At 42.8% G+C, this 24,253-nt stretch overlaps 1 protein-coding gene across 1 annotated transcript in view; it reads left to right on the top strand.

Moving 5' to 3' along the window:
- Positions 1-24,253, top strand: part of pex14 (peroxisomal biogenesis factor 14) — a 250,478-nt gene that overhangs the window by 155,091 nt on the left and 71,134 nt on the right. Inside the window, exon 5 of the mRNA XM_080215025.1 lies at positions 14,393-14,478. Within this exon, the coding sequence (XP_080071151.1) occupies positions 14,393-14,478 (86 nt within the window). The remainder of the gene's footprint in view (positions 1-14,392; positions 14,479-24,253) is intronic.

Raw genomic sequence — 24,253 nt, 5'->3', positions numbered from 1 at the left:
TTGGGTCATGCCGGCTAACATATTTGATTAAATGGATATAAATAACTAATTATTTTGAAGCAAATTTGCTTTTGGTGCTTATTGCTGCAGACGTTTTGCTGCCTGCCTCCCTCCCACTGAAGTTTGCTTTTCCTGGCATGATGTGGAGATGCCAGTGTTGGACTGGGGTAAACACAGTAAGAAGTCTGACAACACCAGGTTTAAGTCCATTAAACGCCAAGTTTAAGTCAATAAATCGGTTCGACTTAAACCTGGTGTTGTCAGACTTCTTACTGTGTTTTCCTAGCATGCCTCATACTGTCCTGAATCACACGGATAGAATGTGGGCAATTCCAGTACAAATCCATCAACCGAAAGATCAAGGGTCAAGCAATTTGGGTGCAACTGCAGTCCTGTCTGATCAGAATCTTCCTACTGTTATTGGACGAAAGCATCTGGAACGGTCCAATGGAGTTGAATATCTGTGGAGTGAGGGTGTTTTATCTTTAGTCTTTCATGATGTGCATTGCTAACAAGGCCAGCATTTGTTGCCTATCCCAAATTGCCCTTGAGCTTGGCTTGCTAGGTCTTTTGAGAGGGCAGTTAAGTGAGAACCACATTGGTATGTGTCTGGAGTCACATGTAGGCCAGACCAGAGGAGGATGGCAGATTTCCTTTCCTGAAGGGCATTATTGAACTAGATTTTTTTTTACAATTGAAGATAGTTGTCATGGTCACTATTATCGAAACGGATTTTCAATTCCAGATTTATTAATTGAAACTTAAAAGCTAATTCCAGCTGCTGTGCTGGGATTTGAACCCATGTCCCCAAAGCATTAGGTTGGGCCTCCGGATTAATCGTCCAGTGACATGCCACTGTCCCCTCACAAAGAAGATGATTTTCATAAGTGAACTTGTCTTGAGTTTTCATAAGTGAGCAGTCTTGGGAAATAGAACAGAATGCTGGATATGTTTCCTGCCACCTACGTATTATGCTTCTGATTTGTCTCCACCACCTGCTAATGTCCAATCAGAGCAGAGTCCTGGAAATCACAGGGGCAGTGACCATACTTTCTGGATGACTCGCCTCCATTTTGTCCTGAACTTTATGCATACTGAACTGAGCACTCCCCAGAGATATAGATCAGAAAAGCTCACTCCAGCTTTCTAATCGGGCTGAATATTGGAGGCCAAATCTTAGTGCTGCACATAGCTCCCCACTCTTCCTTCAAAAAACCCATCTGTTAACTATCACAGCTAGTATCAAGCCGGGTTCTTTTGGAGCGCTATCTTAATGAAGATAAGATGGTTGTTTGGGAAGATATAGCCACATTTCATTTCTGCCCTCAACATTCAATTGCAGAGGAAAAAAATGCAATGGAGATAGGATAAATATGTTGCTAGCCCAGCCTGCTCAGGTATCATGCCTCCAAAATGAACTAAAGAGGGAAAGCCAATTAACTTTATAGGATGTCGCAGAAGAAGAAATAAAATCCATCCTCCAGTAATAACACAGAGCTATGTGCAGGAAACTTTATTCTTTTCTCTGCTGGTTGTTAATAGAAAATGGTGAAGTGTGAAGAAGCATTTTACACCAATGATTGTGCTGCTTGTTTCCTTTGGCAATTAGTTTCTTTTTAAGTTTTAAAGTTTCAAAGTTAGAGTTTTTTTATTATTGTCACATGTAGGTTTACATTAACACTACAGTGAAGTTATTGTGAAATTCCCTAGTCGCCACACTCCGGCACCTGTTTGGGTACACCGAGGGAGAATTTAGTATGGCCAATGCACCTAACCAGTACATCTTTCAGATTGTGGAAGGAAACCAGAGCACCGGAGGAAACCCATGCAGACGTGGAGAGAACATGTAGACTCTGCACAGACAGTGACCCAAGCCGGGAATCGAACCCAGGTCCCTGGCACTGAGAGGGAGCAGTGTTAACCACTGTGCCACCGTGTATTGTAAAAGAACTTTTAAAAAGTATTGTAAATTGTAAAAATTGGGGAGGGATGTGGTTTGAAATGGCCATTATGAATGAAAGAGTAGATCACTGGAGGGTTTTCTGTTTCATTATTTGGATTAGATTTTAAAATCTTCTGTAGCAATAGTTTATCAATTGATTATTTGTTAATCAATGAATTGAACTACTGTAATGAACAGAAGTGCAGCCTGGTGGCAGAAGTGGTGGGAGTATTGGACTCCCATTTGAGAGTGCCTTTCAAGAAATATCTTCATTCGCATTCAAACTTCTATCTAGCAAGATGGATCAATAGTAACAGAAGAATTCATGTTAAAGAAATCAGCCAAGTGATCTGTCTCACTTTATAAATCGTGTCTCCTGACAACTGCACTGATGAAGCTGTGAAAAAGCCAGACTGTCCCAAGATGGAAGTGGGGTGGGGGGACCAGATCAGGCTCAAGAGGCAGAAAGTAAGAGCATAACAATTGATAAAAATTTCAGCAGAGATTTAACTCTGTTGATTGGTGTAGTCGCCCAGTCGGTACACAAAATACGGTTTATGCATTTGATTTGATTGTTTGGCTTATGAACTACGAAAGATTAATATCAAGCAGACTTTTCAATAGCAGTTCTATTTAATTTGAGTAGTTGAACAATTGATATAGGATAGAACAACCTCCGAGCAGCAGTGAGTTTAGTGTGCAACACACTGAATGCATACTAATATGGAATAGGTACAAATTCTTCAATTTTATATCTCTTTAAAATCCGATTTATAATCTGTGATGTCTCAGACATTTGATCCAAAATTAGCCTTGCAGATTAAAAGAAAATCTAAGTTTAGGCTATTCAATTTTGGTATCAAAATGACCATGGAGTGAGATTTTGCAACTACTTTGGAACCTGCTTTTGTGTGAATATGACTTTATAACTTGGAGTTTCAGAGTCTTAATGCATGATCTTTATGATTATGAATATTTATGATTTTTTTCCTGTAAGCTGCAGATTCTAATCAAGAAAGTAGTTATATTATGATAATCATAAAACATAATTAACGTAATAGCCCACTGCTGGAGGATGCTTGCGGAGCTATGTTAACCCCTGGAGAACTTTCTACTAGAATAGAACACATACATTGGGGTTAAAATACTCCAGTTGATCATAGAATGTTGCAAATGAACAACTGCTCTATTCTTTCACCCTTTTCACTAATTTGCTTTGTGTTACTAATTAGAAACTTACAGAAAATAATTTTGGCAGTTTTAGAGTAGAAACCTCTTAACAGAATACCTCCCATGGTGAGCGAAACACTCTATCCAGTTATTTGTATTAAAAAAAAGGCCTATTAAAAAATATACGTGCCAGTTTTGATTGGCAGTAATGGATTCTGCAACCGTCCAGTATGTAAATTCATTGTTCTATCGGTAATAGTAGGTTTGCAGTCAATGAAGGAGGAGGTAAACGTAGCCCACTGAGTCAATAGTATGGTGCCCCCCAACACACACTCTACACGCTCGCGTGCGCGCACTCAGGTGTGCTCCCTTGCGCTCGCTGTGTCTCTCTCGTGCGCGCTCGCTGTGTCTCTTTCGTGCGCGCTCGCTCTCTCTCGCGCTCACTCGCTCTCTCTCTGGCGCTCGCGCTCTCTCTCTCTGGCGCTTGCTCGCTCTCTCTGTCTGGCGCTCGCTCTCTGTCTGGCGCTCGCTCTCTGTCTGGCGCTCGCTCTCTCTCTCTGGCGCTCGCTCTCTCTCTCTGGCGCTCGCTCTCTCTCCCTGGCGCTCGCTCTCTCTCTCTGGCGCTCGCTCTCTCTCTGTCTCTCTGGCGCTCGCTCTCTCTCTGTCTCTCTGGCGCTCGCTCTCTCTCTGTCTCTCTGGCGCTCGCTCTCTGTCTCTCTGGCCCTCACTCGCTCTCTCTCTGGCGCTCTCTCTCTCTCTCTCTCTGGCGCTCTCTCTCTCTCTGGCCCTCGCTTGCTCTCTCTCTGGCGCTCACGCGGCCGCTCGCTCTCTGGCGTCCGCTTGCTCTCTGGTGCCCGCTCGCTCGCTCTCTGGCGTCCGCTTGCTCTCTGGTGCCCGCTCGCTCGCTCTCTGGCGCCCGCTCACTCGCTCTCTGGCGCCCGCTCGCTCGCTCTCTGGCGCCCGCTCGCTCGCTCTCTGGCGCCCGCTCGCTCGCTCTCTGGCGCCCGCTCGCTCGCTCTCTGGCGCCCGCTCGCTCGCTCTCTGGCGCCCGCTCGCTCGCTCTCTGGCGCCCGCTCGCTCGCTCTCTGGCGCCCGCTCGCTCGCTCTCACATGCACTCTCTCTCGCACATGCACACTCTCTCTCTCGCACATGCACACTCTCTCTCTCACACATGCACTCTGTCTCTCACACATGCACTCTCTCTCTCACACATGCACTCTCTCTCTCTCACATGCACTCTCTCTCTCTCACATGCACTCTCTCTCTCTCACACATGCACTCTCTCTCTCACACATGCACTCTCTCTCTCTCACATGCACTCTCTCTCTCTCTCTCACATGCAGATAAATGTGTAGTCGTCCATTTTGGCAGAACCAGTGGGATGAACGAGTACACTATCAAGGGCAGGAGTCTTGGTAGTGTTGAAGAGCAGAAGGATCTTGGGGTCCGGGTCCACAGGACTCTTAAATCGGCCTCGCAGGTGGAGGATGTGGTCAAGAAGGCGTACTGGCCTTCATTAATCGAGGGATTGAGTTTAGGAATTGGGAGGTAATGCTGCAACTTTATAAGACCCTTATAAGACCCTAAGGGTGGTGAGTGAATGGAATCGGCTGCCGTCAGTGGTGGTGGAGGCGAACTCGCTGGGGTCTTTTAAAAGACTTCTGGATGAGTATATGGAATTTAATGGGATTGGGGGTTATAGATAGATAGGTCTATAGATTGGTAGGTGTTGATGTGATCGGCGCAACTCGTGGGCCGAAGGGCCTGTTTGTGCTGTAGTGCCTCATTTGGAGTACTGTGCGCAGTTCTGGTCGCCTCACTATAGGAAGGACGTAGAAGCTATTGAAAGGGTACAGAGGAGATTTACAAGGACGTTGCCTGGACTGGGAGGCATGCCTTATGAAGATAGGTTGAGGGAGCTGGGACTCTTTTCCCTGGAGAGACAAAGGTTGAGAGGCGACCTGATAGAAGTTTATAAAATGTTGAGAGGAATAGATAGGGTGGATTCTCAGAGGCTATTTCCCCGGGTTGAAATGGTCGCTATGAGAGGACACAGATTGAAGGTGCGGGGAGGCAAGTACAGGAGTGATGTTAGGGGTAAGTTTTTCACTCAGAGGGTGGTGAGTGAATGGAATCGGCTGCCGTCAGTGGTGGTGGAGGCGAACTCGCTGGGGTCTTTTAAAAGACTTCTGGATGAGTATATGGAATTTAATGGGATTGGGGGTTATAGATAGGTCTATAGATTGGTAGGTGTTGATGTGATCGGCGCAACTCGTGGGGCCTGTTTGTGCTGTAGTGTTTTATGTTCTATGCACTCTCTCTCTCACATGCACTCTCTCTCTCTCTCTCTCTCTCTCTCTCACACACATGCACTCTCTCTCACACACATGCACCCTCTCTCTGTCTCTCTCACATGCACTCTCTCTCTCTCTCACACATGCACTCTCTCTCTCTCTCTCTCTCTCACACACATGCACTCTCTCTCACACACATGCACCCTCTCCCTGTCTCTCTCACATGCACTCTCTCTCTCTCTCTCACACATGCACTCTCTCTCACACATGCACTCTCTCTCACACATGCACTCTCTCTCACACATGCACTCTCTCTCACACATGCACTCTCTCTCTCACATGCACTCTCTCTCTCACATGCACTCTCTCTCTCACATGCACTCTCTCTCTCTCTCACATGCACTCTCTCTCTCTCTCTCTCACATGCACTCTCTCTCTCTCTCTCTCACATGCACTCTCTCTCTCTCTCACATGCTCTCTCTCTCTCTCACATGCACTCTCTCTCTCTCACATGCACTCTCTCTCTCTCACATGCACTCTCTCTCTCTCACATGCACTCTCTCTCTCTCACATGCACTCTCTCTCTCTCACATGCACTCTCTCTCTCTCACATGCACTCTCTCTCTCTCACATGCACTCTCTCTCTCTCACATGCACTCTCTCTCTCTCACATGCACTCTCTCTCTGTCACATGCACTCTCTCTCTGTCACATGCACTCTCTCTGTCACATGCACTCTCTCTCTCTCACATGCACTCTCTCTCTCTCACATGCACTCTCTCTCTCTCTCTCTCTCTCTCTCACAGGCACTCTCTCTCTCTCTCTCACATGCACTCTCTCTCTCTCTCACGCATTGTGTAGGATTCTGGTGGGCCACATAGTCTCCTTTTGCACTGTAGAGATTCTATGATTCTATATGCAAAGCCGCTAGTTGTTTCCTGACACGAAATTTTAAACTTGGAATATTTCATGAGCAGTATATTTTAAAGGCTGTGTAGAATATTTGAATTAAATGCAAAAATTTTTTCCAGTATTGGAAGACAGGAGTTGGAGTGTATTGGGCTCCTCCATATCAAACATCTGAAGTAATTCTGTTCTAAATGGAATTCAGGCACAGGAGTGTTCCTTCATAGTGGGTGGTCAGATTACTGATACAGGCTTTCTAGTGCAATAGCAGAGCAGCATGCTGAAGGACCGATTCCCATTACAAATCTATTTGTGTTCTGGCTGATTTAACAAGAAACCACTTTTTTCCGCATGGGAGTAAACTAGGCCAACTAGGCAGTGAATCTGTAGGGAACCACTTGAGAAATTCCCTCTAGGCTGCAGGCAACTAGGGATAGGACTCTTGCAGGGCAGGGAAAAGTGCTGGAAAAGGCCATAAGAAATAAGAACAGGAGTAGGCCATTTGTCCCCTCGAACCTGCTCTACCATTCAGTCAGATCATTCTGAATTGACCGACGTTCCTCATGCCCACCTTCCTGCCCTTTCCCTGTGACCTGTGATTCGGTCACTGATCAAAAATCCATCCATCTCAGCCTTAAATCTACAGAAGAGCTCTGCTCCCAAAGTGCTCTGTGGCAGGGAGTTCCAAAGACATTCAATCCTCAGAGAACAAATTCTTCCTCATTTCAGTCTTAAATTGGCACCCCTTTATTCTGTGGCAGTGCCCTCTGCTCCAAGACTCTCCCACGAGGAGAAACATCCTCTCAGCATTTACACTGTCAAGCCCCTTAAGAAGTCTATATGTTTCAATGCGATCAATTCCAAGGATAGCCTAAGTCCTGCGTGTACAGGGTCCACTAGTTGAACCCAATGTAAAGGATCTTTGACAAAAGGCATCCATCTATGGCTCTGAGGCAAACTCTGTGGGTGGGATTTTCCAGCCTTGCTGGACCTTTGCATGGTCCATGTCCCGCCCGCTATGATTCCCATGATGGACGGGACGGTAAAATTCCAGAGTGTATGTTGTAAAGTACCCCAATCAAAGCACAGAATAATCTGAGATTGTTTCAACATACAGTATGCAAAATATGGCCAGGTAGGTTGTTACTTTCAGATCCCTGTTGCACAGAAAAGGCTTTGATTTATGTTGAGATAAATTGTTTATTTTCAGTTTATAAAATTATTTTTGTACTGAAATAAGAAACTTCATACTGCTTTTACGTTGTCAGAACACAAGAATCCATTTTCAATAATTGAGCCACTTTTTATCTGCACATTACAAAAAATCACATTGTTTTGATTCAGATATTCAGCAGTAGATTCCTATTCTGTAAGATCCACAGCAAAATCACGAGTGGAATGAATGTTGTTTTGTCACAGTGTAATGTCTGAGCAATTTCTTAAACTGTCTGATGCGCTAAATCTGGAAATGGCCATCACTGATCAAACCTGAAAATATAGTCGTGACTCATCAGCGACAGCATTCTTTGTTTAGACAGAGTTACTAAATTATTTAAAATGGCGTTAAATAATTTTTAATCTGGGCTTCGTTGAACTGTTAACCTATGTAATAATAATCTCCAAACTAGCAATATGTTTGTTTTGGAATTAGCTGTATTTAACAGTGTGGTTTTTGTATTCAGGTCTGCCCTTGCTGAGTGTTTTTCCTCTGTGTTTCTTCCATTAATGTTTGGACAACTAGTTGAATGTATGGCACTCTTTACAACAAACGTATAATGAAAGGTTGTGTTAGTTTACAATGCAACATGCATTAATCAGATGACTTCTAATCCTGTCCTGATATTTTAACCAGTAAGATCATAAGAAATTGGAGTAGGCGATTCAGCTCATCAAACCTGTTCTGCTGTTGCGTAAAATCAGATTAGGTTGTGGCCGTAACTTCACTTTCCACTCCGCCCTTCGTAGCCCTGACTCCCTTATAGATCAAAAATCTTTTCAGATCAACCTTGAATATATTCAATGACCCAGCCTCCACTGCTGTCTGGGAAAGAGAATTCCAAAGATTAATAACACTCTGATTGAAGAAATTTATAGAACATAGAACATTACAGCGCAGAACAGGCCCTTCGGCCCACGATGTTGCGCCAACCAGTTAAAAAACAATGACCCTCTAACCTAAACCAATCCCTTTTCATCCATAAACCTATCCACGGATCTCTTAAACGCCCCCAAACTAGGCGCATCTACAACTGCAGCAGGCAGGGCATTCCAATCCCTCACCACCCTCTGGGTAAAGAACCTACCCCTGACATCCGTCCTATAACTACCTCCCCTTAATTTAAAGCCATGCCCCCTCGTGCTAGCTTTCTCCATCCGAGGAAAAAGGCTATCACTATCCACCCTATCTAAACCTCTAATCATCTTATATGTTTCAATAAGATCCCCTCTTAGCCGCCTTCTTTCGAGCAAAAACAACCCCAAATCCCTCAGTCTCTCCTCATAGGACCTCCCCTCCATACCAGGCAACATCCTGGTAAACCTCCTCTGCACCCTCTCCAAAGCCTCCACATCCTTCCTATAATATGGGGACCAGAACTGCACACAATACTCCAAGTGCGGCCACACCAGAGTTGTGTACAGTTGCAACATGACGCTGCGACTCCTAAATTCAATCCCCCTACCAATAAACGCCAAGACACCGTATGCCTTCTTAACAACCTTATCTACTTGATTCCCTACTTTCAGGGATCTATGTACACATACACCTAGATCCCTCTGTTCATCCACACTATTCAGAGTCCTCCCGTTAGCCCTATACTCGACACATCTGTTATTCCTACCAAAGTGAATTACCTCACACTTCTCCGCATTAAACTCCATCCGCCACCTCTTGGCCCAGCTCTGCAACCTGTCTAAATCTCCCTGCAAACTATGACACCCTTCCTCACAATCTACCACACCTCCGACTTTGGTGTCATCAGCAAATTTACTAATCCACCCAACTATACCCTCATCCAGATCATTAATAAAAATTACAAACAGCAGTGGCCCCAAAACAGATCCCTGAGGCACACCACTCGTAACTGAACTCCATGACGAATATTTACCATCAACCACCACCCTCTGTCTCCTCATCTGTGTCTTAAAGGCGTTTGACAAGGTACCTCACAAGAGGTTATTGCAGAAGGTCAGGGGACATGGAGTTGGGGGTAGGGTGTTAGCGTGGATAGAGGATTGGTTGTCAAATAGGAGGCAGAGAGTGAGGGTCAATGGGTGCTATTCGGATTGGCGGCTGGTGACTAGTGGGGTGCCCCAGGGGTCGGTGCTGGGGCCTCAGCTATTTACCATTTATATAGATGATCTGGAGGAGGGAACCGAGTGCAGGGTGTCGAAATTTGCTGATGACACCAAGATTGGGGGAAAGGCAAATTGTGCGGAGGGTGTGGAGAGTCTGCAGAAGGATCTAGATAGGCTGGGCGAATGGGCCAGGAAATGGCAAATGGAATTTAATGTTGGCAAGTGTGAGGTGGTCCACTTTGGTAGGAAGAATGGTAGGAAGGACTATTACTTACGTGGCGAAAAACTGCAGCAGGCGACGGTGCAGAGGGACCTCGGGGTCCTTGTGCATGAGTCGCAAAAACCCAGCTTGCAGGTGCAGCAGGTGGTCAGGAAGGCAAATGGGATGCTGGCCTTCATAGCGAGGGGGATTGAATATAAAAGTAGGGAGGTCTTGCTGCAGCTGTATAGGGCATTGGTGAGGCCGCAGCTGGAGTACTGTGTGCAGTTTTGGGCGCCGCACCTGCGCAAGGATATTTTGGCCCTGGAGGGAGTGCAGAGGAGGTTTACTAGGCTGATACCGGAGTTGAGGGGATTGAGCTATGAGGAGAGGCTGAATAAACTAGGCTTGTACTCGTTAGAGTTTAGAAGAATGAGGGGAGATCTCATTGAGACGTATAAGATGATGAATGGGATGGATAGGATAGAGGTGGAGAGACTCTTCCCGCTCAAAAAAGACAGTAGGACTAGGGGGCACAGCCTCAAGATAAAGGGGAGGTGGTTTAGAACGGAGTTGAGGAGGAACTTCTTCACTCAAAGGGTGGTGAATCTCTGGAATTCTCTGCCCGTTGAAGTGGTGGAGGCTGCCTCGCTAAATATTTTTAAGAAGCGGGTTGATGGGTTCTTGATAAGAGAGGGGATTAAGGGTTATGGGGAGAGGGCGGGAAAGTGGAACTGAGCCACAACAGATCAGCCATGATCTTATTGAATGGCGGGGCAGGCTCGAAGGGCTAGATGGCCTACTCCTGCTCCTATTTCTTATGTTCTTATGTTCTTATGTTCTAAATTGGAAACCCTTTATTTTTTAAACTGTTCCTCCTACTTCTAGATTTCCCCCATGAGTGGGAAACATCCTCTGGGAATCTGCTTTGTCAAGCATCTTCATAATCTTATATGTTTCAATTAGATTCTTCTAAACTCCAAAGAATATAGGCCTAACCTTAGTATAACACACTTATCCAGCTGTCAGTCTGCTGAACCTTCTCTGAATTGCTTCCCCTGCAAGTGTAGTGAAAATACCAAAACTGTACACCGTACTCCAGATGTGGTCTCACCAATGCCCTGTACAGTTGTAGCAAGACTCCCTATTTTTAATACTCTGTCTCCCTTGCAAGAAAAGCCAAGTTCCATTTGCCTTCAGAATTACTTGCTAAATCTGCATTCTAACTTCTTGTGCTTCATGTAAAAGGACACCCACATCCCTCGGTACCACAGCATCCTTTAGCCTCTCTCTATTTAAATGATATTCTGTTTATCTATTCTTCTTGCCAAACTGAACAATCTTGCATTTTCTCACCTTATACTCCATCTACCAATTTTTTTGCCCATTGATTTGGCCTATCTATTTCCTTTTGCAGACTCTTTGTATCCTCCTCACAACTTGCTTCCCTACCTATCTTTGTATCATTGGAAAATTTGGCTACAATATCACCTGAATATCTCATTCGGATCACTGCCATGTTCTTTGTTCTTTGTTCTTAGCTATGCAGCACCTGTGTTCATACTTGCATCATCTGTCCATCACTCTTGTGCTCACTGAGCTGCGTTGGCTCCCCAGTTAGGCAACGCCTCAACTTTAACAATGTTCATCCTTGATTCCATGGCCGTGCCCCTCCCTATTTCCATAATCTCCTCTAATCTCATAACCCTCAGGGATATCAGCACTCATCTCATTTTGCCTCTTATGCATCCAGATTTCATTTGTTCTACCACTGATGGCCATGCCTTCAGTTGCCAAGAGTCTGAATTCTGAGATCTCCTCCCTAAACCTCTATCCTTTTTTACCTAACTTTCCTCCATTAAGGCAGCTCCTTAAAACTTGCCTCGTTGATCTACTTTTTGGTCATCTGCTCTAATATCTCCATATTTGGCTTGTTACTTCATTTTATAACTCTCCTGTGAAGCATCTTGGAATGTACTATTACGTTAATGGTGCTATGTTAATGCAAGTTGTTGTGTCCACTAAGCGCTAGCCCGTCACTGTGACTGACAAAGCTGTAAATACCAAAGCATTAAAGAGGGGAAAATTCCATCCATACGAAGCTCTGGAAATAGTTATTTGGTAGTACAGCACTTCAGTATTGCTGAAAAACGAGACATGCTGTCAAAGCTTTTCATCTTGCACTCAGGACAATTCACATGGATACCAATAGTAAAGGACCAACAATTTATACTGCATGGGAAGAGAGTGCTGATTGGTTAGGAAGTGAATCCTGATAGATAGAGGCTTTGCCGTGGAGAATACACCAGGAAACATTTAACTGCTAAGCTGCTGTTCAAATTCAGATGAGACAGGCAGACTCTGATCAAGATATTGCCATGGAGAATGAACCAAGGATTGATTCCCCCCCCGCCCCAAAGCTTTTGTTTAGTTGATACTAGTAGTTGATTTAGTATCAACTAAATGAAAGCCTGGGGGACAGTCATTCCCTGGTTCACCCTCATAACAATCAATACCGTGACCGATCAGAGATGACCTGCCTCCAACCCAAAAGGGAAATTGCTGGAAAATCACACCAGGTCTGGTTTCGAGCCCAGATGACCCTTTATCAAAGCTGGACCTGCTTGTTATGAATTTGAACAAAGGCTTGACCATTAACTGTTCCTTGGTGCATTCCCGATGGAAATGTCTTGATCAATCAGAGGTGGCCTGCCTGTTTCAAATTTGAACAAAAGCTTGACAATTACCTGTTCCCTGGTGCATTCTCCATAGAAAGGCCTCTAACAATCTGAATCCATCTTACGTCAATGTAAGTTGTTATCTTCAATTGCAGCAGGATCTTGATCAATTGGGCCAGTGGGCTGACGAATGGCAGATGGAGTTTAATTTAGACAGATGTGAGGTGATGCATTTTGGTAGATTGAACCAGGGCAGGACTCACTCAGTTAATGGTAGGGCACTGGGGAGAGTTACAGAACAAAGAGATCTAGGAGTACGTGTTCATAGCTCCTTGAAAGTGGAGTCACAGGTGGTGGACAGAGTGGCGAAGAAGGCATTCGGCATGCTTGGTTCCATTGGTCAAAACATTGAACACAGGAGTTGGGACGTCTTGTTGAAGTTGTACAAGACATTGGTAAGGCCACACTTGGAATACTGTGTACACTTCTGGTCACCTTATAATAGAAAGGATATTATTAAACTAGAAAGAGTGCGGAAAAGATTTACTAGGATGCTACCGAGACTTGATGGATTGAGTTATAAGGAGAGGCTGGATAGACTGGGACCTTTTTCCTCTGGAGTGTAGGTGGCTGAGGGGTGATCTCATGGCAGTCTATAAAATACTGAGGGGCACAGATCAGCTAGATAGTCAATATCTTTTCCCAAAGGTAGGAGAGTCTAAAACTAGAGGGCATAGGTTTAAGGTGAGAAGGGAGAGATACAAAAGGGTCCAGAGGGGCAATTTTTTCACCCAGAGGGTGAGTGTCTGGAACAAGCTGCCAGAGGCAGTAGTAGAGGCAGGTACAATTTTATCTTTTAAAAAGCATTTATACAGTTACATGGGTACGATGGTTATAGAGGGATATGGGCCAAGCACAGGCATTTGGGACTAGCTTGGGGGTTTTTAAAAAAAGGGCCATATGGACAAGTTGGGCCGAAGGGCCTGTTTTCATGCTGTAAATCTCTATGACTCTATAACAGAGGGACATGAGAGGCTTATTAGCTATTGTATTACAATCAAGTCATCAGAAACACCATTGTTTCTATTTCAACAGGAGAATGCAAATCTAACAAAGACGCCCAGGTGTTCCTAAATGTATTTTCGCTTGGAGAAATCCGATTTCGTCCAGTTTTAATCAAGAATCCAGCAACCACAAAAGCCTTTTCTAATGTTGTGTTTGTGTGTGTGCATGCAAATATATCTGCACTTTCACCATTCAAACAAACAGAATTAAATTGATCCATTTTTGTTGGTCAGGTAACACATGGACAACTTGAACTCATCAATATCTCAACTGTGAAAATTTTATATCTGGTGTTTGCTTCAAAATATCACATGGCCCGATCAAAGTGTGCAACTAATGCAGAACAAACTTAAATTCATTCTAAACTAAAACAGTGGTCTAGATTTTCAGGATAATGAAGGCTCGGTGCCGGCATCCTGAGAGTCAGGGAACATGTCCCTGCGGATGTTTGGCAGCCTGATTCAGCTGGCAGCCGTTAGCCTAACAATTGGGACTGGATGGGAAAAGGGTCTTAACGGGCTATTAAGTGTCTCAATAAGACATGAACGGGATATCCATCGAAGACTCTGCCCACCCCACGTAAAATTGAGTCCGGGTCGGGGCAGACGAGATTTCAGAGGGAACCCCATCCATGCAATTCTGTGGGGGCGGAGGGAGTGGTGGAATTCTGGCTTGTATTTATTCATTAAACGTTCTTGCTCTGAAATAGAAAATTGTGCTGCGCAAATAAGATTTCAAAAAGTGAGTTGTGCATCATGGTGTGCCCGTAGTCCTTTAAGGTTGCGTATGTCTTGTTTTTCTGTATAAACTACTTATTGCCATTTATGTTAATATCTTTTAGGTCCTCCTACTTCCAGGTGGCGGGAATATGGTGCCGTGGCAATCATCATGGCTGGGATTGCGTTTGGCTTTCACCAACTATACAAGGTATAGTTGTAGTTTTCCTCACTCACAATTGTCAGAAAGGCTTTCAAATTTAAAACAAAATACTGTTGCTTGTCACTAAGATTTCAGTATGGCATAATTTAATATTCTTGGCCTCATTGTGTTAACGCAGTATTTACAGAGGCTTGTTGAAGTAAGGGAAACTTTAACTTCTCTGGAACATTACCTACAGTGGCTTTCTTGCCATGAAATCAATAAGAGAGAGCAAGATCATGAGACTTTGCGTCACTGCCTCTGATGTACACAATGCCTTATTAACATATCACACAATTGGATTGCCTGTTATGCTACACATAGTGTTTTATATCATGTCCAGTTGAACTGTGAAATACACAAACTTTAAAACTGCAATTATATATTTTGCCTCTGCAAGTGGTGGCTAAAGAACACTTCGCGCTACAGAAATCTGGAGAAGAAAGCTGGTGGTGGCATTCTGTTGTGAAAGATGGCCAAGTTGGTGAATTATGGCTGTATTTATATTCAATTGGTAGCATCAGTGTGAAGTGAGGGCCGAACTTAATTTGGAAATGGATGGGAGTTCCCTCCTAGGGAATTTCATTCTGTGTTACTCCAGAGTGGAGTTGAATCTTGCCTCTGGTTTCATGCTATAGTTGTAATGTAGGTGCTTGCTACACTAGTAGTGTGAATGCAGTCTGACAGTAATGTGCAATGTACATACTACAAGGTGTTGAAGGATATTAGTTTAATTGCAGATTTTTATCCCTTGTTGTACTTGGATATGAACACACACTAAACTAAATGCATCTATGACAACACTTGGTAGCCAGCTTCAGTGACAGTACTTCTTGTAACTCCCTTGTGCAGCTTACAAGCTTTTAGTTCATTTATTTACGACAGCTGACACCCTAATGTTCATATAAACCACATCAACTATTGAGCTGTGTACTAAATAGCGGGATTTCTTTCAGTTAAGAAAGGAATGTGTATGCTGCTGATCAAAATAGACGGGCAACACTGGAGTACAAGCCGTCAGTTGATTCAGTTTGTACTTCTGTTAATCCTTTATAGTATTTCAAAATCGGCTTTCATTGAGAAGGCTAAAAGTAGGTTTTCCTGACAAGAAAATGCCAGAGATGCCTTTTTCTCCTGTGTTTTAGTTATTTCTGTTTACCTATCTGTAGGGAATCTAACAGTACAGTATTTCTACTTATTTAGTAAATTATTGTAATAGTAATGTGACTGGGGAAAGAAGCATCAATGCAACCCAACATTCCGAAAATTTAAACATCCAATCAAAAGCAGCATCTCACATTCTTTCTCCTATTGGTTTGTACTGGGCTCCTATTTGCTCTGGTGGTTATACTGAATGTTTCACTTTATGCTGAGTTGGCGCTGGAGACCCCAGCTGTATTGTGCACTGTTTTTCCAGCTTTTGTCTCAAATTCCAACATGAACACGTACTGGGATGTTCATTATTAAATCGTTGTGTTTGATTGGCAGTTAGTTTAATTAGATGCTTTTGGAGGTCTTGGAATTCAATATTTTCAGCCTGGACATCTCTCTAACTCAGAACTTTGAAACAGTGAGGGGCAAAAATACTAGAATTAAAATGTTTGCACAAGTATTGTTTTCTCTCTTTACCTCTGTTCTTCTCCCTCATTTTCTTAGTTTTTTTTTGCCTTTTCTTCTAATTTAGCCTCTTCTTCTATCACGTTGGTTCATTTCCTCTCTTGTTATCACTCTTTCCAGCCTTCTCTCTCAATTTACCTTTTTTGTTAAATTTTTCTGATATTCTGCCTCATTTTTGATCCATTGTTCATTAATGTCTTGGCAAATGTGTGGTTCCTTATTGTTGACAAAAGGCCATACACATTCATAAGTAGGTCACATTAGCACCTGAGCCAAAAGCGAAGGTGTTCTAACCTGTTGCACAAATCAGTCCCCATTTTGTAACATTTTGAAAACTATTTATTGGGATTTATACTACTGTCTGAAAATGTGCTATGTACTTGAGGTTGTTAATTCTGATGGACCATTTTGAATGTCATCTACTTGGTATTGTTAGGCGTGTGAAGCAGCTAAAACAGTTTCATGAAAAGGCGAATACAATGTCACAAAAATGAAGTGCCAAATCAGACTAATCAGCCTGCCAGCATGATTAGCATCAATGTCATCGTCTCACAATTGCAGCCTCAGTACACTGTGTATGTTGTCTGTATGTCAGATGAGCAACTTCTCTTTGTCAGCTCCTACACCCAGCTGATGACAGCAAAAATCGTGGTTCGGGGTTCAGAAGAAACCTTTCAAGGATAATCTGAAATAACGTTGTAAAGCTTGCGACTTACACCAGAAAGCTGGGAAGGATGCTGGAGTACCAGGGGTCAAAGGCTTGGGGAATATGTCACAAATCCAGAAAGCTGGGAAAATCTAGCCAAAGGTAGCAGGATCTGGAAACCTCATAGGTCATGTGCCGCAACATGCTTTAAAGCCGACTGTTAATATGTTAAGGTGTTAAAGATAGAAAAGTCAACTCAAAACAGCTGGCAAGTAGGCAATAGTAGACATACAATAGAAGTGGTTGGTAATGTACACTGTGTAACGATCTTTGGAGCTACTCCAGTAAAGTCCGTTGGCTATGATACGTGCCGGTGTTGTCGTGTCATGGTCACCTTCATTACATAGTGCCTTGTGTCATTGCAGGTTGTCCAGGTAGTGACTTGTAGTCACTCGGGACCGTTCAAACTTTTTCTAACTATCTATTGTGTAACTGATCCCAGATTGCCTTTGTGTAATTTTGTTATCTATTTATGGAATCACTTCAATTTTTATTTTGGTTGCAGTCAAGCTCTGCAACAGACATCCTTGTCATTTGACAGCATGCCCTTCACAGCTGCATTAGGTATAATTGGAAACAAAGGAATCCAGCAAGACTTTTTCTTAAAGCTGATTAAGCAAAAAACAATTATTTTAAGATGTTCAACTGCTTGCTACACTGACCCCTTTTCTCCCCACTGTATTGAATGTCAAGATTGATGCTCATTTTATCCCTTCTTTTGAGGAAAAATAATTCATTTTAGAGTACAGGGTACCCAATACTAAGGTCCGTAAGAAAACAATAGACTGTGCATTCTTGTCATATAATGAATATTTGGGGATTATTTTCTGGTTTCCCTTATAAGGTATACGATGATTGAGTACAATTGACTGATGTTGCATTGGATCGTGCAAATTATAATGTGTAGAAAGGCCTAATCGTATTATTCTTTGTCAATAAATGAACTAAGGGAAGGCCCCAAAGAGGCTCACAGCTGGGACTTCCCACTTCAATGCTCAGAGTGTAGATTTGGGAGTTCAAATCGTAAAATCCTCTACCTGCCTTCTCCATGAATTCTCAGAATTAAATTTATAAATTCACGCACTGAGGGGTTGCAGAACTCCTGATGTGCACTCAAAGTCTGCACCAAGAGTATGACGCAAAAGATTTCAGCTGACGTATTTTATGTTCTGTAATACATCTAAGTAGATGTTTACATGTAGCTTGACTGAGTTAAGATGGTTTTAACTTTTGCACTTGTTTGGAGTTGTCATTTGACGGATCAAATGCACACCAAATTAAATTGCAGTTAATTGGATTTCACCGCTTGCTTTTGAAGCTGGTTGCTTCAGATGTCACTTTACTTGTACATTGCCACAAGGAAACCGCACATGCCCTTTCAGTGTCATAGTTTCCTTACTGGACTGTTGGAGATCAGAATGAGCAATGTCAATGCTGGTATAAAAGATTACTCCTCAGACTAAGTATATCCATTTTGCACATTCCTTTTGATTTGATTTATTTTTATCTCATATATTAGCGTGCAGTGAAAAGTATTGTTTCTTGCGGACAGTACAGTCAAAATATACCATTCATAGAGAAGGAAACGAGAGAGTGCAGAATGTAGTGTTAGAGCCATTGGGGTAGGGTGTAGAGAAAAATCAACTTAATGCAAGGTAAGTCCATTCGAAAGTTTGACAGCAGCAGGGAAGAAGCTGATCTTGAGTCATTTGGCACGTGACCTCAGACTTTTCTATCTTTATCCCTTAAGGAAGAGAGAATGTGGAAGAGAGAATGTCCAGGGTGTGTGGGGTCCTTAATCATGCTGGGTGGCTTTGCCAAGGCAGCGGGAAGTGTAGACAGAGTCAGTGGAGGGAAGGCTGGTTTGCGAGATGGATTGGGCTACATTCACGACCCTTTGTAGTTCCTTGCGGTCTTGGTCAGAGCAGAAGCCATACCAAGCTGTGATGCAACCAGAAAGAATGCTTTCTATGGTGCATCTGTAAAAGTTGGCAAGAATTGTAGTGAGCATGCGGAAAGTAGGGTTGTTTTCATTAATGCAAGCTTAACATCTTTGACTTGGAAGTTGAGCGGTTTAGGATTTTGTGAAATGACCAATCATCACTTCACCCCTATTTAAAACAAAAAGTTCCGTATCAGCCCAAACAGACTGTTAATCATTAAATCGATGATTATAATGGAGAGAATGATCCTAAATTATTAGTGTCTGCTACTGAAAATATTTGAATGGAATTAAAGTAAACCCAATCTCAAAATGCAATAAAGAGAGACCAGTGAAGCTTCAAATGTTGCCTCCTTCTCCCCAGATTGGTTAGTTGAAACAAAAAAGAGATAGTTGCTGATTACTGCATTTGGTGGGGGATATTCTGCTTGTTTTCAGGGTGAGAGGGAATAGGGCTGGAATCAGAAGCCTATTCCAATCAGTAATTTATTGGTATGTTGCAGAGGTTTGAATTGAATCTTTGTGTAAATGTGGATGTTTTTCAGTTCTTGGTGCTGTTCTGACTTTGCACAGGACTGACAGCACAGCTTTCACTCTCTGTCTGTCTGTCTCTCTCCCCCCCAACCCTGTGCTGTTTGGTTACAAGGCTATTCCTCAGCCTTCATTCTGAATATGACCCATGAACCTGAAAGTATCACAAGGTGGCTGAAACCAGATTGACAGTTGGATCGCAGACTGTTGCTGTGTGAAAAAGCTTCTTGATTCCAGTGAGTTTGATTGGTGTTGGGATCTGGATATTTAAGCTTTTGCTGAGTTACACAGAGTTGGGGCAACATTGGGCTAGAATTTCAAATGAAGCCACTGCTTCTTCACTTGGGAGTTTAAAAATAGGAGAGGTGTTTCTGAGCCAGTGGCCTTCCTATGGTTAGGTTAAGCAACGTTTTTAGGATTAAATCCCTCTCTACAACTTGATAGGTTGCAAATTAAGCTTGCATTAGAATGCTGTAAGTATATGCATGCATTTTTCTCCCAATTTCTCCCACGTGAAGTTTCTCTTTAGCTGCCCAGTGCAGGATGCTCGAGTTGCTGTGAGCTCTACCTGTCGTTGGAATATAGCCTGCTGTTACTCTACCTCTGTAAAATAAATACAGTTTCAATGCTGAAATCTTTTCAGGTACATGTTGTGGGATTGTCTGGTAGTGTTATTAATGTCTTAGGTACTGAATCCTATAACTTTAAGTTTCCCTCGTGTTGTCGTCTTTACACCTGTTGTGCGATGATATTGCTTTATCATTGCATATGTTCCCATCACTCGATGCAGTGTTGTGTAGATTTATTTTTAACCAGTTAAATATGAAACAAAAATAACCTTCAAAGCAGCATGAGACATCACTTATCAATACGCACGTGGCCCAAGAAGGCACTGAGAAACTACTTGATAAAGTTGATGCTTTTATTGACTGAATGTAAATTGGAAAGTTAAAGAACTGTTATCAACATCCACTGTATTCCTACATTCTGGAACAAGTAATTTTTACATTATTCAGTACTTTTCCAGTTTAGATTTGGCTAAATCCTGGGCCCAATGTTACCAGTCCTCTGGAGGTGGGGCCTGTAAAACGGTGATGAAAGGTGAGGTGGTTTGCCTATTGTCATCCATCACTCATGCCATTTTAAGGACAACAGGGAAGGTAGCAGGCTGCCCTCCTGTTCAGAGGCCAATTGAGCTAGGTGGCCAAGTAAAGGGCTCTTCTCACTGCTGCTGGTAGTTACAAGCATTAGGTAGGTCTCCTGAGGAAGGGGATACCTCCTTGTGGGCCCTTCATTGACACCCTTTAGCCTATGAAGGGCTTCTTCTGATTCCCCTCCTCCCTCCGACAATGTGCCTGCAACAACAGGTTGGCTTGCCCTCACCAACCAGTCCTTCCCATTCCTCTTGCTGCACATGCCTGATTGGCCCTGGCATCGCCATAACTCACTTAGCTAGTTGGGAAGATCCCCATCCTTCCATGGCATCCTCTTCTTCCATGGCCAGTCCCAGCAGTGGCACCACTCCCAGTGGTATTGCTGAGTTGCAGGCACTCGACTGACCAGCTGTTCCACCGAGTGGGCAGCTTTCCTTCATAGAGATGATGGTCCTGACTGCAGCTAATTTGTTGTTAGGCCCATGTAAATGTGGGTGGTTAAGTGGGGGTGGCCCCATAATAGGCTGGAGTGGGTTTGCCTAAAACAATCAGAGCAGATGTTATTGCTGAGAAACCAAATCCCTGAGGAAAACTTGTCTTATTGATCACAACCTTTTTTTTGGTATTCTTAAAATGAGGAAAAACTTATTGATCCCAGAAACATAGATTTCCAGTAACATTTCAAAAATTTAAAGACTTATAAACACAAAGAAAAGAAAATTTCATCAGAGATGATTAAAGTTGCACAGGTAACACAGTCTTAGAAAATTCCCCCAAAATAACCCATTTGGTCAAAACATGCAAGTAAACACTTTCTTGGTGACACTCCCAGGCAAAACTGCTGCCTCTTCATTTGATTTGATTTTAATTTGATTTATTATTGTCACATGTATTAACATACAATGAAAAGTATTGTTTCTTGCGCGCTATACAGATAAGGCATACCAATCATAGAGAAGGAAATGAGAAAGGGCAGAATGTAGTGTTACAGTCATAGGTAGGGTGTAAAGGAAAATCAACTTAATACAAGATAAGTCCATTCAAATGTCTGATAGCTGTAGGGAAGAAGCTGTTCTTGAGTCAGTTGGTATGTGACCTCAGACTTTTGTATCCTTTTCCTGAAGGAAGAAGGTGGAAGAGAGAATGCCTGGTGTGCATGGGGTCCTTAATTATGCTGGCTGCTTTGCCGAGGCAGCGGGAAGTGTAGACAGAGTCAGTGGATGGGAGGCTAGTTTGTGTGATGGATTGGGCTACATTCACGACGTTTTGTAGTCCTTTGCGGTCTTGGGCTGAGCAGGAGCCATACCAAGCTGTAATACAAACAGAAATATTGCTGTCTATGGTATAGCTGTGAGAGTCGTAGCTGACAAGCCGGATTTCCTTAGTCTCCTGAGAAAGTAGAGGCGTTGGTGGGCTTTCTTAACTATAGTGTCGGATTGGGGGGGACCAGGACAAGTTGTTGGTGATCTGGCCGCCTAAAACTTGAGGCTCTCGACCATTTCTACTTTGCCCCCATTAAATATGTGCCAGACAACTTTTGAAGTTCTTCCATTCTGCTGTAGTAATCCAAGGCTATTTACAAACAGCTGCTTTCTGAAACAAATACTTTCCTTGTTTTCTGGAAGGTTGCTGCAAATTTTGCATCTTCTCAGTACAAAACTGGCCTCTGGACGTATTCCCACAAACCCCGACTCCCATTGCTGACAAAACTCTACTCAACATATTTCCTTAAATATCCTGCAATCCTTTCATTTCCGATTCTGTTAACTTAGCACCTCTTTGAGCTCAACCTTTCCAAAAAATAAAAATGTTTCATGTTTTCCCATTGGGATCCTTTTCGGTCAAAAATATGTAATAACCTTCTCTTGTTTACTTATGAAACCATTGTAACAGTCCCTTAAACTCCCCTTTTAAATTTAATGGTCTAGAATCTATCTTCTAATGCAAATTTCTAAACTTAACCTATTTACTTATAAATCCAGTTCACCAAAGCCTGTTATGATAAATTTAGCACCTTTATCCCTTTTATCTCTCAACTCCCCCAGGCAAGTTGTCTCTATTAATCTTTCCCCACCTTAATTAATTTGCATACACACGCTTGACAGATTAACACAATATTCCCCAGAAATATTTTTTAAAAAAATAGCATCCATCCTCACATTGAGCCCTGGCTGTAATGATAGAATTCGGTTTCCACATTGCATGCTATCCGGAGTTACATTGTGATTCTGACAATACCTCTGATTTTTCTCTTAGTCTTCCTTTTCATCACCCTTCATTATTCTCCAGGAATAATTTTATTTTGCTCTGTGAAAACATCATAAAAGCAAGTTTTTTTTGTTGTGAGGTAAGCATTTGTGAGATCGTTAGGCAATGGACCCTCCAAAACCGTATGTCCATAAGACTATAAGATATAGGAGCAGAATTAAGCCATTCAGTCCATCAAATCTGCCATTCAATCTCATCCCTATTCTCCTGCCTTCTCCCCGTAACCCTTGATCCCTTTATTGATCAAGAACTTACCTATCTCTGTCTTAAAGACATTCAGTGACCTGGCCTCCACAGCCCTCTGCAGCAATGAGTTCCACAGATTCACCACCCTCTGGCTGAAGAAATTTCTTCGCATCTCAGTTTTAAAGGAGCATCCACAAGTTAATGGCTGAAAAAAAAATCACTTCCTACTTCACTGTAGGTGATGTCTACTTTAAATCCAAGAGGTAAAATAATGAAGGTTGTTGCCACAAATAACGACGAGTGGTTCTGGGGGTCAAATTGCATCTAAACCAAAAAAATAAGATTTTTATGCATTCTTGGTTCTGCCACAAGTTGTTTCCCTGCAGTTACTCATTGATTAAGTTACGTAAAGAGTTACTTAACCTGAATTGAAAATGTTTATTGCAGCTTATATCATAATCAGCTTCATGATAACAAGAAAATTTGTTCTGGGTGTTTCTCCTTCAGTACAAAAGATAGGAAGCAAATTATAAAATTTAAAAAGTGCCCTTAATTTGTTGCAGATGCTTCTACTTGATCTGTGGGCTGGATTTCAAATTCAGTAAAAATAGATGCTACATGAGCTGCAACTTTACTCTATTTCGTGTGTGGAATTGCACTTGAAAGAGTGCAGAATTATATTTCTGATGCACCCTGTGCCATCACGAATGATCCCATATTAGAATGCATGGATAGCGATAACCTCAGCCTCCCTTGTTGCTTCGGTGTAGCAGCGAACAGTCTTATACATTTGATCCTCGCGACCTTTCACACGGTCAGTGGCACTAACCTACTTCAACGTTTTTATTTTTGTAAAAAGAAAGAATCCTTTGACATAGGTACCTAGGGAGCATCCTGTTCTGTCCGCTTGAATCATGACTGCTTTTTGCACTCTAAATAGTTAAAAAAAACTACCACTAATTTCTGTCAGGTTTTTAAATTAGTTTGTGAGAATTAACAGACATTTGTTTTGCAGCGAACTGTTTCTAAAGTCCTTAAGTGGTTGGGGTGCTTGGTGCAAAGCAAAAATGTCTTGCTGAATAAGTTCTAATTATATGAACCACCTGCCCTTCAGCTGTGCCTGTTCGCATGTTTTCCTGTTGCTCTTATGTTCAACATTGTGTCCTGGCAACCTAATATATCAGATTCTGTATATTGCTCTTTGTCCTTCTCATTCCATGGGCATCAAGTCTCTCTCTCTCGAGGCAGCTTTGTGATGCACCTTTTGCACTTCAGTCCCTGCTCTCAAGAATCAGGGAACGCTAATAGGTAGCATACATATTTAGCCTTCCTTGCAATGTGAAACTAGACTGTTCCCTCTAATGAGAATAGACTCTTTCA

The sequence above is a fragment of the Carcharhinus amblyrhynchos genome, chromosome 30 (assembly GCF_965287045.1).
Source record: "Carcharhinus amblyrhynchos chromosome 30, sCarAmb.v2.hapA, whole genome shotgun sequence".
NCBI classification, from domain to species: domain Eukaryota; kingdom Metazoa; phylum Chordata; class Chondrichthyes; order Carcharhiniformes; family Carcharhinidae; genus Carcharhinus; species Carcharhinus amblyrhynchos.
This window is presented reverse-complemented; position numbering and strand designations above follow the sequence as displayed.